This window comes from Aquila chrysaetos, chromosome 19 (genome assembly GCF_900496995.4).
Source record: "Aquila chrysaetos chrysaetos chromosome 19, bAquChr1.4, whole genome shotgun sequence".
Lineage (NCBI taxonomy): Eukaryota > Metazoa > Chordata > Aves > Accipitriformes > Accipitridae > Aquila > Aquila chrysaetos.
The window spans coordinates 6,044,464-6,060,624 of record NC_044022.1 but is presented as its reverse complement, the minus strand read 5'-3'; the positions used below and the strand labels follow the sequence as shown (position 1 = coordinate 6,060,624).

At 38.7% G+C, this 16,161-nt stretch overlaps 1 protein-coding gene across 4 annotated transcripts in view; it reads left to right on the top strand.

Moving 5' to 3' along the window:
- The window catches only part of CDK8 (cyclin dependent kinase 8), an 87,774-nt gene that overhangs the window by 42,193 nt on the left and 29,420 nt on the right, over window positions 1-16,161 (top strand). For 3 of the 4 annotated variants that reach the window (XM_030042823.2, XM_030042824.2, XM_030042822.2), the window contains exon 4: window positions 2,149-2,289. In XM_030042823.2, the coding sequence (XP_029898683.1) occupies window positions 2,149-2,289 (141 nt within the window). Of the gene's footprint in view, window positions 1-2,148; window positions 2,290-16,161 lie in introns of those variants that run through there. The other variant, XM_030042826.2, reaches the window with a different exon arrangement.

Sequence of the window (16,161 nt, the reverse complement as noted above, 5' to 3'; positions counted from 1 at the left end):
CCAAAGTAAAACTAATTTCTTTTGTGAAAATGGTGTTCCTTGTAGTTGGGAATAATTCAGTAGTATTTGCCTAAAAACTAGTGTGTCAATTTTCTTTCAGCTAAGCAGAATTGAAGATATTTTCTCCCAGTTAAACGTCTTGGAAGTTCTGATACTTGGTATTGAGATTTTGTTACCAAAATAAAATTAGAGAAAAAAAAAAGTTACCAAACAGCTGAAATGTTGAGACATTCTAAAGGCTAATGTACAAAACAAAAGCAAAAAATCTTGAGGAAAAGGAGTAAAGGTTTTTTTTAACGTGGAGAGAAGACAAGCACATTCTTTTTTTTCACTGCTCCCCCATATTTATGATATGCTAACCTACAGAAGTTTAGGAATGTTTGAGTTTGTTTTTCTCTGTTTCAAAATGTGCTGCAAGGCTTTGTATTTGTTTGGATGATTGTGACTAGCAGTGACCTGTCCTTGTTTGTATTTATACATTTCTGCATTGCTTCATACTTAACCAAAATCACTGCAGAAGCACTTCTGTTAATGAAACACTGGCTTGTATATAAGTAACTTAGGAATGACCCTCAATTTTGACCTTTATGTTTACATGCACGTACCTGTATGAACTCCAGAACTCCCCAGCTGTGCCAGTTCCTGGGTGTTCACTGTATCTGGATGCAAGAGACTTAGCTGGAGTGACTGGGCTGGCTCCATGCCCCAGAGAGCCAGCTATGGACCAAGTCCTCCAGCACTGAGCATATCTGGCGCAGCAGGTCTCAAACAAGGCTGGGAAAAGGGCACAGGCTGTATTAGAGCAGGAACAAAAAAGTCCAGAAGAGCCATCTGTCTTTGAAGATTCACTTCTCTCTGACCAGTGCATGAAGAGTAACATTTGCTTTGGAGTCAGTGGAAGTGGAAGGCGAGAGGAGGCGAAACTTGTGGCTCAGGCTGAGGGATGCTCATGCATGTGGTGCTTGGCTGACTGGGCAGGGACTGTCACCTTTTCATCAATGTTTCTCCCCTCCGTGCAGCTCCGTTTTTACCGTTGGCAGGGCAGAGATGTACCTTTTCCAAGGAAAGGCAATTTCCCAAAGGGGCTTGAGTAGTTGGGTACCTAATTGGCATCTGGAATATGAAAGCTTGGGAATGTAGGAAGAACATATGATAGAAGTTTGGTGCCAGGTTTTGGACAGACAAGGTCAGGGCTGTTTTGATAATGACACCACTGCAAGCCATTACAGAGAAGAAGTGTGAATGCATGAAAAAGTTTGTTCTAGAAATTACCTCTCTCTCAAAGGGAGACAAACTTGGAAATGGTTACCATGACCGTGGCACACCTTATGCTATTGAAGTTAGTGGCACCTGGGACTCAAGTGCTAAGACAACATATCCTTTTGAACTCCTCGTTGTTGCTAGATGTCGTTGCCTGTGTATACACTTATAATTGTTAAAGGTTTTTTTCTGTGTCTGACTTGGTGGCTGACTATCAGATGGACTCAGCTTTGCTCTATCAACAGCTTCTGTTTTGAGAGTAGTGTGCTTTAAGGGTATAGTAAATAAAGAAGGAATAAATCTGGGCTTCTAATTTAAATGTTTAAAACTCCCAATACAGTTTGCACGAATTTCTTTCTGTCGTTAGGTGTTGAATATCACAGTGTCATTATTACTGTAGGAGAAAACCTAAAAGTAAAATAATATAGGAGTTAGGTAATGCACTTTTAATTCTGTGCTGTGACATACAAGATGTCAGCCTATCTTAACAAAAAGAATCCTCAAACAAAAATACCCCTAAACCCTCCAAGATCAGTGATCTGCAAGGGAATTTGCTTTGACAGTTGTATTGGTTTTGTATTCCTCATCCCACTGTGGGAGGGTGAGTGAGCGGCTGTGTGGGGCTTAGCTGCCTGCCAGGGTTAAACCATAGCAACAACTGATTTCATTTTTGAGAGATTTCCTTGGGACAGTGATCGCTTTACCTCGTATAGTATTAATTTTCTAGTACTTAAGGTACATGTTTCTAATTTTGAAAATGAATGATGAAAGGTTGAAAAAAAACCACCTAACACGTCTGTGTAAGGAATTGCTGGCAATCTTTTTGTGTAATGCTGTAGATCAAAACATTACACTTCTTTTATTTTGATTTCTTTTTCCCCTTTACAGCATATAATCAAGTTTCACAGGGCTTCTAAAGCAAACAAGAAACCAGTTCAGTTACCTCGGGGAATGGTGAAGTCACTGTTATATCAGATCCTAGATGGTATTCACTACCTGCATGCTAACTGGGTGTTACACAGGGATTTGGTAAGTGGATCTGCAATGGGTTTTAGCACCGGGATGATGATTGAGGGCAAGGATTGTTTTTTATGAAAAATCACTGGGAAACAAAAACCTTTGTGCTATGGGCATGTACTAATAAATATATATTTTTGTATACTGCAGTCAGACAGCCTTGATTAGTAGAGCGAATTTTAAAAGCTGGCTATGATCTGATATGCTTATGACAGCAAAGTATATCAGATGGCTGTTTTCCTTTTTTGATTTTCTAAATAAACTATTTTTAAAAGTGTTCATTTAAATAACAGGCATGTTGAGGTACAAAAAATGCCTCTGGTAGTATCACTGCAGGCAAGATAAATAACTAAATACGGCATATGTGTAGGTGGGAGAGAGGATGATTGGCTGTAAGAACTGCTGAAAAAATAAAAACTCCCTAAAATTATCAGTTTTACTTATGAAGGTAGCTTTTGAAGGCCATTATCTTCTCCTAATATTTATAATCTGTCAGGAATATAGCCATGCCAACTTTTGAAGACTTCTGGAAATAAACTAATGTTTATCCAAACTACAGTATAAGCAAAACATTTTGAACCTGAGTTAGTGTTTCTTAACCAGCAAATTCTATTAAATATTTTAAATTGGTGAATCTCACCAACTCTTATATATTTGCCTTTGAAATATGCTCATAGCTGGCTGGGCTGGTTCTGTCTGTTGTCTTAAAATTGGGTAGTTTTCCTGACCCAGTTGTCTGTAGCTCTTATTCTTAGAAGTAAATTGGAAAAAAATTGCTATCAAAGTATGATACTATTTATATATGATGCTTCTAATTACTGAAATTTCATTAGTGCATGAGAGTATCATTAGTTAGACCTTTCATTCCCATGAGTCAGTATTACCAGTGCTATTCTATGCTTGGTGCAGTAAGTCTGGCTTCCTTATTACTCTTCCAGAGTCACTTTCTGTCTTTGAAATAGCTTTAATAGTGTTCCTGGAAATGTAATCAATGACTAGTTATTTGTCTTCTATTTTGATGCCCAATAAATGCTTTTACAGAGTGCCAGTCTCTGTTTAAACCGATGTGAAAAGATTTATCTTTGATAAATAACATTTTCAGAACTGAAATACAAGGAAGCTTTGCTTTATTAAAATAATTGTATGGATATTGTTTCTAATTTGCTCCTGGTTTTAGAAAGGAGACAAAAGCCTCAACACTGAGGGGAAAAAGTCAAAAAGATTGTGGTGGCTCTGTCATGACTCATGAAATAGTGGAGCAGAGCATAATATAGAAATATATAGTGCATGCTACTGCTGAGACACACTTTGTTTTAAACCAAAATGTAATGTCTTACTCTAATGTTCTGCCTGCAATAGCACTCTTCAGTATGTTTTTAAGAGGTGTACAGAAAACAAATGACCTGTCATCAAGAATCTAAATTTTTTTGATGTTTTACTTTCTACAGTTTCAGAAAATTTATGAACTTAAGCATAATTGAGTTTAAAAAGAAAACCATGCATGTTGTTAACTGGATGGCTCAGGAGATTGGTAATTTATTACAGAGCCTTTCACATCTAGGTCTGTAGCTCAAATGTAGTTTAAGTTGGCAACTGCGACAGACTATTACCATCTCATTTTCTGACCTATGTGAAATGAGTTGGTGGTCTCAGTCCGGTATGAAGTTTTCTTCCAGCAGAAAAACCACCATCACAATTGGCTATCTTTTGATAATCTGAGGAAGAGACCAAAAGCTTGAGGCAGAGACTGAGAGGTCTTCCCACTGGAACCTTGTCAAGCCATGTTGGTGAGAATCCTATAAAAGCTGTGCAGGGGCTGCTTGTGCCGCCTCGTCCATGGAAACCTTCGGGTTTGTCGCCGCTTTGAAACTGTTCAGTATGAGCTGGATTTAGAAGGCACGTGTTTCATGCAGGAGAAGAGACAGGATTGCATCTGTCAGATATTTTCTTCCTTTTATCAGGGTCCCTGGGAATAGCCTGAGTAACAGAAGGGGTTCTGCCTAGTGTTTTGTCTTAGCAAGACAGGGGCATATTGGTGCAAAGTTAAGCTTGCAAATTGGGACTCCAGTAGCATGTATATCCTGATCCAAAGCAAAATAACTGACATTAATGCTTGTTCTTAGATGTGGGTTTTTATTCCAGGATACCTGTAATATTAGCTTTCAGGAATATCGGTGTTAAATCATCAATTTTAACTCCTGATTGGACGGCTGGACAGATTTATTATGTTTCTCCTACTGTGCCTTTAAAATGATAGGTGTTGCTGTAGTTCTTAACTGTTTTATGTTTCCCTAGATTTAAATGTGTACAGATACACAGAGCTGCTTAAGTAACATGCTTGCTTTCATTTCATATAGTAGCTATTACAAGAGTGATGGTGCTTGGGAGTGGTAGGAAGCTAAAGAATACAGTACTTCAGTAGAAAAGTCTGTTCTTTGCTACATCTCTCTCATAGGTTAAGGATGTTTTTTAAAGGGTAAGAAAGCTCCTCTCTTGGGAGAGTAATTAATTATCTTCCATTTAAGTGCAATTTTCTGGTTTTAGGGGTTTGGGTTTTTTAAGATGTCTTAATGAAGTTAGTTTTTAGGTAGGTAATGTTTTGCAGTTTTTTTGAGATCTTGACTTCCGTATTCAGAAACTAAATATGGCATAAAGTAACTCCTTTCTTGCTAGCATCCAGAAACCAGGCAGTAAAACTTAATGGCTATTAAAATCACATAAACTTAGACTGAAATTTGCCTTCATAATGGTGGAATCGAGGAATCTTAATTCATGTAAGATTTCTATAAAGTGAGTGTATTCTGTATGAAGCAGTAAAAACTGTAGGAAGACAATTAATTGTCTGTTGTGTTTTTTCTAGTCGTGGTTTGTCTTTTACAAAGGAAATGCATACAAAGCTTAGCACTAACTCAACTCTTTAAATAGTTAACTCTCGTTGCTATTTTTTTTCCTTTCACTGGTTACATGAAAGCCAATTCACCATTTCCATCAGAGCAAGGGAAATGTTGATTGTATTTGTTATCTTTGAATGCTGCTGTGCTTGAGTAGTTAGCTTTTCCATAAGTCTTTGAAACATACCAGTAAAATTTTTCAACAAGTAAATGTCAGTCCTTGTAAAATTTCTTATTTGGCTTGCATATGCTTCAGCTTTTTTAATTTCATGACTGAGAGCAATTGAAAGCAGATTGTTTATTCATGCTCTGACTGTAGCAGGAAGGAAATAAGAATACTTCATGTAATTACCACAAAGGGCATCAATTATAGTTTTAATAATGTTTTGAATTTAGTTATCAAGCATGCTTGAAACATACTGCATTTTGCTGACTTCTTTTCCTAGTATTTTTTCCATTTTATCATATCCAGCTATTGGACTTCCTTTACTCAAAGTTCTTATTCCACCCTAAAAATAAGCATAAGCAGAAGACTGGCCATAGATCTGTTTTCATCAGTCTGCAACCACAACAGCAAGAGACAAGAGAGGATGGACTTTGCAGCATGCTTGGAAGATTTCTTCGAGTAATGCGCTCAAAATAGAGGTCCCTTTGCATGGTACAGCAACTTCTATGCCATGCCTGTTAGCATTTAAAAGTGCATTTTATTTAATATTAGTTTGTGTTAGTCCTGTCCACACAGTCAGGATCCAGTCTCAGCTAAGAGATGAGCACCGCTCCACTGGTTTTGTGTGGTGACAGTAAGATTAGTCTGCAATTTAAATTGATAATAGATTTTGGTGTGAAACAATTTAAAGTGCTCATGTGGTGCAGCAATGCTTAAAAACATACCACCACCCCCCCAGAAAACCCCCAAACCCACCCCCAAACGAAAAACACCGGAGGAAATCTCACAGCTCTTACTTGTAGTACTGCAGCTTGAGACGCTGTGATGAAACGTTCAGACTAAATTCCCTGGCCTGTTTCTTTGTGCATGGTGTGAGTGGGTGCGGAACAGATGAATTGCGACTTGGCAAGCCAGGTATGGAAGTGGGTAACACAGTGCTGGGCTCCTGCTTCCCGTTCTCCTCCTCCTATCTCTTGCCAAAGGAACGACAATCTCTTAGCCTTTGTCAGCAACATCTGTGTCCTAGTTAGTCTGGGATTGTGTCACTGTGGATGTGACCATTTGCAAACTAGCACTAGCACAGGATACTGCAGCCTATTTAATGCGTTCCTAGTGTGCAGCTCAGCTAAACTGCTGCGGTGGGATGAACGCTGTTTTTTAATAAGCTTTCAGGCGGACAAGCTTTAATACATTTGGAACGTAGCTTCTTGGGACCTGGACTCTTCCCAAGGATACCTGCTGCCAGGTTTGGGATTAACGGGAACATTAAAGATACTCTTTTAACATTAAATGAGGAGAAGCCACTGCTAGGGTGGTTTTTTGTAGACAACATCTGAATCACTTTCCAGGCTCAGGCCGTGAATCACTTAAGTGTGTGCTTTAGGCAAAGTTAAATATATGGAACTTTTACCCTGCCAGTTTACCATTTTCTACATTAAAGCTCTCGAATCCAAGGATGTCTCCCTCGTCAATATTCAAGGATTACTTCAGAAATACAGGAATGCCCTTCAGTCCTGCTCTAGTGCTTACAAAACTGTGTGGTCATTTGAAGGAATGAACATAAATGCTTAAGAACAAATAGTAGGAAAAGCTGTGCATGTTACTAGAAAGAAGTTAGCAGCTTTTAAAAGCAGGGTGGTCTTCTACCCTGTTTAACTATATAAACAGATAATAGGCATTATTTCCCAAAAGGTATTGTAATGACTTACTGGTGATTTGCTTTCAAAGGAGAAAAAAAAAACCCAGCCCAAACCTAATCACTGTCTTGGTTGTCAGGTGTTGCATTTCCCAACCTTTTGGTTTCCAAGGTGGTTTTGATTATGTAAGTGTGTGCTTTCATGAGATCACAAAAGAACAATGTGTCTGGCAGAACCTTGTTTTTTTTGCATAGGCTATAATAACATGCCTTCCTGTGACTTGTGATTTACTGTAATTCTAAATATTCTATAGTTAAAATAACATTATCTAGTGTTTCCTAATGTTCCTATTTACCAGGAACATGCCTACTCCCTTGCCTGCCTTCCTGAGCATTTTCTTTGTTTTAGATTAAACTTTCAAAATAGTAACTAATAAAAGTGTAGAAATGATCAGAAGAGACTGCAAAACTATGTATTCGATGCTTGTGCCAGTGACTTTAAAAAAAAACCCAACTTTTTTTTTTTTTTTTAAGAACCGCTGTGCAAATGAGATTCCATTTGGCTTGCTTTTTTCTTGGACATTGTTGTTGGCAATGGCCTGCTAGGTCAAGCTCTTGATTGAGTAATGTCTGTCAGCTTTGTACAAATGCAGATTTGAAGATAGAAATACAGAGTATATTGCTGCAGTACTACCAGCCTTCCAATCAGAAAAGTAAAAGGCATACTGCTTAGAGATCTTTGAATTCATCATAGAGAAGCCTATAGCGATACATAAAATCATGAGCTTCATATAAGCAAATCGTGAGGCCACTCGCTTCGAAAGGTCAGAGCAATCAGGGGAGGTTCCTGAGGGGAAAAAAGCAAATGTCACTCCAATCTTCAAGAAGTGCAAGAAGGAGCATCTGGGAAATTACGTGCCAGTCACTCTCGCCTTGATCACTGGGCAAGTGATGGATCAAATCGTCCTGGCAGCCATTTCCAAACATTTGAAGGTGATTGGGACTAGTCAGCATGGATTTATGAAGGGAAAAATCATGCTTAGCCAACCTGAAGGCCTTCAATGACTAGCTCGATGGATGGGGGAAGAGCAGCGGATGTTGCTTACTTTAGTAAGGCTTTCAACACTGCATCCCATAACATCCTTGTAGACAAACTAATGAAGTACAGACTAGGTAAGTGCACAGTGAAGAGAGGTGAATTGAAAACTGCCTGAGTTGATCGGCTCAAAGGATTGTGATCAGTGCCCCAAAGTTGAGCTGGACACCAGTCACTAGTGGAGCATCCCAAGGGCTGATACTGGGTTCAGTGCTGTTTAACGTCATCATTAATGACCTGGACAATGGGACAGCGCATACCCTTGACAAGTTGACAGATGATTTCCAGAGGGGCCTTCCAACCTCAGCCATACTGTGAATGTGTTGTATCTTCACCATTTGATTTGTCTTGAAAAATTCAATTCCTCCTTTTTTAAAATCTAAAATCCGGCTCATTACAAATCAATAGAAGCTGGGGTGGGAGCAGGGAAGTGGGAGCAAGTGTGAGTAAAAAGAATGTGAAAGACCAAGTAGCTCATATGGAATGAGGAACAATGTGAAGAAAGTGGTGAAATACAAAACCTTTGCAGTGAAGGAGGACATTTTGGGGATGTATCTTGACTGCAGCTTGGTGAGAGGGAGGACATGGTGCCATTTTTTTTTTTTGGAGGAAAAAAAAGATGATGTATCCCTGAAGGTTTTTTTGGAAGCTGTGTGGTCTTAAAATGAAAGATATATTTCTACTGGATCATCAAATTGTAACTAACTCTGGGTATGAAACGCTTCTGTAACCGCAGTATCTCTAGAAAGATACCTGGGTCTTGAGAGATTAAAAAATTTGTCAATTCTATAGGATTAAAGTGTTATGGAGATTCGTATTTTTAGATCTCTCTTGGATTAGCCCTATGTCTTGTATTCTTAGCTGGAATGCTATTCCTATTGTGCTAAGGCACTGAAAACAAATGGAAAATATAAATGAAAATACAATATTCAGTCTACTTCTCCAGTTGTATTTGGGTCTTCATTGCAAGACTTCCTGGTGATTTTGTAAATTTGTCATCTTTAAAGATAGTGAACGGAATTTTTTTAATTCATAGGCCACCTCCATTCAAGCAATTCTTGAATATGAATATAATCATTCATAGCTTTTTACAGGTTGATCATCTTTAACCTCAGATCTTATAAGCAAGTGCAAGGTCATTTAACAAGTTTTAAGTAAGGATTGTGAAAGGATAGAGTAAAACTCCAAGATTCATGATACTATGTGAGATCAACAGATAGACCTGAAAATAATTTTTATCCAAGCAACCACTGTTTACCAAAATGGGAAACCAATCCTAAAAGTTCTTGATAATCTTTTACCACACAGTACCGTTAGATTCCTATTTATAGTAAGATGAAGTGCTGAATAGGGGAAGTTTTGGTAGATATTCTTCTGATTGCAAGTAAAAAGCTTGTTTATAAACTTGATTTCAAATGAAAACATGGGTGCAAGGAAAGGTCAGAAATCTCTCAATTTCAAGAACATTTTCCAAATCCACCTCTCTTAGACTACTGCTTTTATTCAAAGCCCCATTTACTTGATCATCAAGTCCAACCTTATCTGAGTATCATAAAGACAAGTGTTTGTTTGGGTTTTTTTTTTAGCCTTTTATTATCTTCTGCAGGTGTTTCCAAAAGGTCTGACTGTATCGGTTTGTCTGGTGTACTAACTTCTGTTTTGTTTGTTGGAACCTAAATTTAGTTTATCAGTAACTTTCTTGTTTCTTAGCCCAGTATTTCTTTTCCATAAATAATTCTCAAAGTAATTAATCCTCGTGGTGGTAAAAGCTAAATTCCACAACCTTGTCATATACAACTGGCAGTGATACTGGCAATGCTTTTTTTTGCTCTATTCGTGAACATACCTTGTTTTGAAACTGCAGTAAACACAATCTTTGTCCAAAGTTTAAACGTAACGTCAAGGTGGAGCAATGTATATATTATTAGAAGAGCTTTGCTAATTTACCTAGAATAATCTGACCAAATCTAAGCAGACTTACTCTTAGACTTATTGCTTAGAGGAAATGCAGGTAAAGTTTCTGAATTGGGAGTTCTGTAGTCAGTGAAAACTTCTACATCAAAGAAGTACAAGGTGCAAAAAAGAAATGGAAAAAGTAAGGCTGCTTATTTAACCACCAGATGTCTTGGGGACAAATGAGTACAACACAGATGAGTATTTGGAGACATGGAGTTACATTACATGATTATTGATACTTTAGTGAGATATTTTTCACTTACCTGCTGCAGAACCATCAGACACAAGAAGCAATGGAAGCAGAGTATTTTTTCCTGAAATTTCTATGTCATTGTAAATTAAATAATTTTTAATCTGTGATCTTGGACCAGTTAACAGGTAGCAAAGAACTGTTGCAAAAGGGGAACCGCAAATTTGAGGCTGAAAGTAACTTGTAGTTTTTCTTCATGTGGCTATAAACGCTACTGTGAAGAGTACTGCTTTTGTTTTCTTTCTCCTACTTCCCCTAGAGCCCTTCAGTGCTAGGTAGAATGTTTCAGGACTGATCTTTATAACCATTTACATCTTTACCTTAGAAGGTATCAAATCAAGGCAGGCCTTTTCAGTGCCTTTCATCAAGAATTAATGTCGTTGTAGTGGCTTTTGAGAAGTTTGTCGTTGCTTGGTGGAACGTAAATTTAATAACAGCACCAGAAACATGTGTCCACATATTGCATACTGATTTATAAACTGAAAACGAGGTGGTGCTTTAGAGTTTTACATAGGAGAAATGATAGCATTGCTACTATAGTCTCTAGGAAAAATAGCTGAAGAAATGCAAATGGTGTTGGATGTTCCACAATAAAAAAACCTTTATGTTGGTCTCCTGATACTGTGTGGCCGTAGCCTGCCTGCTTAAGGAGACAAAGCTTACTTGGGCATGCCAGTTTTCTTGCTAGTTCCCCCAGGTAACATTTGCATCTGTTAGCAAATTTCAGATACATTTGGTAAAAAGATATGGTATCAAAACAGTCAAATGTTTTCAAATTTCATGAAAAGCGGATGTCAAATAGAGGACGACATGCGTTCTGGGAGAAATGCTTTGAGAGTTGCACCAGGGCCATTTCAGTTGGGTTTGTCTGCACTCTGAAGATAGTGGTTCACTGGTCGTTCATGGCGCATGCCTCTCCGCTGGCCCTGTATGCTTGGTCATCAAAACAGACGGCAGGTGGGAAAGGAGCTTGGGGATTCTGGATGCAGGGAAGAAAGGCATAGGAAGGAGCTGGAATATGTGCAGTGAGAAATGCAGGAGGAAGATCTAGGACTTCGATGCTGAGGATGTGGGCTTCAAGAGCTGCAGCCATCAGAGAACACCTTGTCCTGTTAAGATGCTCCAGATGGAAAGATTTCATGACGAAAAAGAGAACGAGTGAATTAATACATGAAGTATGTGAAAGATTTAAAAAAAAGCAATTTTTAAGTGAAGGTTTTTAACAAAGATTTCGTATCTTTGTTCTTTATTGTAATTACTGAAACCTCACAAGTGTCCTTTATCCCTTCCCTAAGAGAATAAGGGCTGATCAGACTGTAATATCTTGATGCCTGTAAGATTAAATCTGCCAAACTTATGAACAGCTCCTGTTAACTGTGAAGAAGGTTCAAAAAGGCACTGCCTGTTTAAAGTTCTATATATATATTATTATGACACCAAGCTGGGCGGGAGTGCTGATCTCCTTGAGGGCAGGAAGGCTCTGCAGAGGGATCTGGACAGGCTGGATGGATGGGCCGAGGCCAACTGTGTGAGGTTCAACAAGGCCAAGTTCCAGGTCCTGCACTTGGGTCACAACAGCCCCATGTAGTGCTACAGGCTTGGGGAAGAGCGGCTGGAAAGCTGCCCGGTGGAAAAGGACCTGGGGGTGTTGGTCGACAGCCGGCTGAATATGAGCCAGCAGTGCGCCCAGGTGGCCAAGGCGGCCAACGGCATCCTGGCTTGTATCAGAAATGGTGTGGCCAGCAGGACTAGGGCAGTGATCATCCCCCTGTACTGGGCACTGGTGAGGCTGCACCTTGAATACCGTGTTCAGTTTTGGGCCCCTCACGACAGGAAAGACATGGAGGTGCTGGAGTGTGTCCAGAGAAGGGCAACCAGGTTGGTGAGGGGCCTGGAGCACAAGTCTTATGAGGAGCGGCTGAGGGAGCTGGGGCTGTTTAGTCTGGAGAAGAGGAGGCTGAGGGGAGACCTTATCGCTCTCTACAACCACCTGAAGGGAGGTTGTAGTGAGGTGGGTGCTGGTCTCTTCTGTCAGGTGGCTGGAGGTAGGATGAGAGGAAATGGCCTCAAGTTGCACCAGGGGAGGTTTAGGTTGGATGTTAGGAACAGTTTTTTTACTGAGAGGGTTGTCAAACATTGGAAAAGGCTGCCCAGGGAAGTGGTTGAGTCACCGTCCCTGGAGGTGTTCAAAAAGTGTGTAGACAAGGCACTTCAGAACGTGGTTTAGTGGGCATAGTTGATGGTTGGACTCGATGATCTTGAAAGTCTTTTCCAACCTAAATGATTCTATGATAATGTATCTCTTCTGCAGCATCTCTGAATGAAGGTACGGAGAATTCTATAGCAGACTCATTTAATTGGGGGCTGGAGGAATATGTAGCAAAACAGAAAGTCAAATAATTGAAAATGTTTTGTAGGAAAATTACACAGGTAATACAAAAAGTCTTTGGAAAAATGCATAAGTGTTGCCCAAGTAGCATCATGTTTAACCAGAAAATGTCAAGGATTTTTGTGATGAATGTTTTAATAAGAATGTATAGAATGAAGAAAAGTGTTTTTCTAATACGGAAGAGTGGTTTGGGAGAGATACTTTTGATCCTCATATTGCTTACAAAAACAATACCGCTTATATTTCACGTCAGTGTATATGGTGCTTTTGGTATTTCTGACTATGTGAAGAAAATTGGACTATTTGGACATTTTGAAAGGTTTACTCAAGTGCATTACTTGTGAAGTTGTAGGAGCTCCTTGTGAAAGTTGCCTTCATTGTTTAAGTGTCCAAAAGGCTTGAGGTTTCTGTAAATGGTTCTTTATTAAGCAACTTTGACAAGGAAGTGTTTAGAAGTGTGGTGGTCTGAAAATCTTTAGTCAGCTACCCAAAATTGTCTGCCAGCTGAGAGATCCCATCACTTCATATGTGCCAAACTTGGCATTTTCAGTCAGTCGTAAATTCATTTAGTAGTTGTTACTGCAGCAATTTCAGAGTCTGTTTATACTGCCCCTCGCGGTATACTGCCCTCTTCAGAAAAGAAAGCAAGTTGTTTGCAGAAGGAATGTGCATTAAAACCTGTGCTTACTTCATTCTGTTGTGCAGTAAAAAAAACGGGAGAGGAGGGGATGAGGAACTGCAGCGGGATGTAGCTGTTCGGGTGTGTAAAAAGATGGTCAGATGGCCACTGTCTTCATAACAAAAGTAAAGATTTGGAAGTTTTCTGTATTTCCCAACTATTTTTTTATTGAAATTTTAGAAAATATTTTGCTTTCTTCTAGTTCCAGTAGCTGAGGATTTTTGAATACTGCAAAGGAGATACCTTCCTCGCAAGTGTAGTTACTCTATCATTCTGTCTTGAACTTCTATACTTTTCAGAAAGCAGGGCGCCCGCCTGCAGAACTAGCATTCTTTATATAAAGAGGGCTCATTACTTAAGGTGCTGTTTTGTCAAATTTTGATTTGGTAAAATACTTTTGCTATTGCTTTCTTCAAGCTTAGAAATATTTTGACTTTTTTTAAATTCCAGGGCGTTTAAGTAGGTTGATAACTGAAGTAGATTGATGTAATGAGAATTATATGGGTGTAATATAAGTTATATATTGAGGAATATAATTCATATATGGATACCTGATATAATTTTTATATCTATCTATCTATATATATGTGAGGATTTTTTAAAGTAGTTTGAATCTGGTTTTGTCTTTTTTACAGCAAAAGTCCTGCCCAAGTTAGGTGAAATGTTGGGAATGCAAATACATTAACTGATAGGCAGACTATACTAGATTTCTTTCTTCACTGTAACTTTAAACTTGTTCTTTTGTTACTAGCTTGGTTTTTAATGTGCTGGCTTTCCAAGATGGCCAGATACCCGATTATGGTGCTGGAGAGAGAATAATGCGAATAAGTAATCCTTCACTGTTTGAAGACCAGCTCAGTCATCTCAGCACATTGCCACCCAGTAGTGATAGGTAAACTGGCTGAGGTAACTCTCATAGCCAGATATATAAATACAAATATAGAGGTAAGACTTCTACAGAGGAAAGGCATTCTAGAAATGTGAGATCTAATTTCTGTCGTAAAGGTAATGAGCTGTACTAGCCAGGTGGAAAAAGTATCAGTGTAACTTTTGGTTCTGACCTGAGAGAGGTATGGAGGACCAGAAGCTCTTTGATCACAAATGTACCTTTGAAGTAAGCTTAGTCAATAAAAATCCTGTAGTAGGATTTAGTGAAAACCCTGGAGTATGATTTTAGAAACACTTAGACACAGTTTCCAGTTCAGTTTTGTTGGTTTTTTAGTACTAAATACCTTGTTAAGGTTGTGGCAAAGTTATCATTGCATAAAATGCTGTGGAAGATAGGAATATAAATTGTCCAAAATACAGGAAATAGCCATAATAATTGTTTTTTCTGCATCCTGCTGTAGAAAGAAAATGCATTGATCTCTGTGTGTAATCTGTACTCATAATATAGAGGAAAAGTTGAAAAGATAAGAAAATCCTTTGATTAAATTGAGCAGTTTCAAAGTAGCCTGTGAAAAATTCACCTTATAAATAGGGCACACTTATCCCATATAAAACCTTGCTCTGTATGAGCTCCCAACTTTATCCGACTTGCTCTGAACACAAGTGACACAAAAGATAATCTTTGGGGCGTTGTTTGAAATACTGTGTTTGTTCTGTGGACAAAGGTGTTTCAAGAAGTAAGTGCAAACAAAGCCCAGACAAACCACTGGGAAGTGCATAGTAATAAATTGCGTAGCCTTTTCAACTTTTTTTTTTTTTTTTTTTTTCCCCTTCGTCCAGAGCAGGAGGAGTTATGTATTAGTACAAGTAGGGTGATACGGAAGTGATGAGAGTACTATCTAAATGAAAAACAAAAATAAAATAGCGCTGTTAAGGACAATGGCATAGGCTACCACAACTGCATGCAAACCAAAGAGTAAATAAGGCAGTTTTCTTCCTTCGTGTGAAAGTATTAGGAAGTATGAGATTACAGTACTACTGAATGCCTGTCAACCTGCAGAAGCTGCTCCAACAAAATGACTGAACAAAAATGATACTCAGTGTTTTTTATTACCCATTCAAAATCCTCAGTTGTGAGGCAGAACACTGAATTGAAAAAGGAGATGGGATTATATGCGGAATAACACAGTACCTAAAAACCAGTTTCAGTGCACACTCTCTCTCTTCTTGCATTTGATGCTGCTCTGATGTGTCCACAGCATCCAGAGTCATCCTGAGCTATGAACGAGTAATCACTTGTGTAGCAAAACCCACAGGAAATAAATTTCTGCAAGACTATTTGTTTTAATTTATTAAGTTTATTACACTTTTGAATGATGTGTTAATGATATTTGACATGTTAGATTTTCCTCCTGTAATAATGTTTTTGCCCATGATATCCACCTTTGCTACCTTGGAGATTTAATACAGAAAGTCACACCCTGCAGCTCGTCCTGATGTATATTTTTAGGGAGTGGGAGAGTTGGCCTGGAAAGTCTAATTAATTTTTTTTCTTTCAACTCTAATTCCATTCCAGTGAAAGTGGTAGAAAAGCCTGTGTATTAGGCTATGTACAAGCTCTAATAAGTTACGTTGCCCCATGTTGGCAGTGACTGAGTGACAGCAATGGAAGGAAATTCTTGGAGTGTGTTCAGAGCATAAAAATGTAACAGTGAGGCCAACAGCTTTCATCAGGCTGAAACAGAGATAAAATATGGTGATGGTAACTAGCAGAAGGCCTCCCTGGCATAGATACGGCATCCCTCTAATCTTCTCTCTTATCCAAATACTTTCTGTACTTTTAAAATTTTTTGAGCATGTGTGCTTTGATAATTTAGGTTTTTGGTTTTGTTTGGCTGTTACTGGTAATTTTAACGGTTTCTGTTTTTAATGA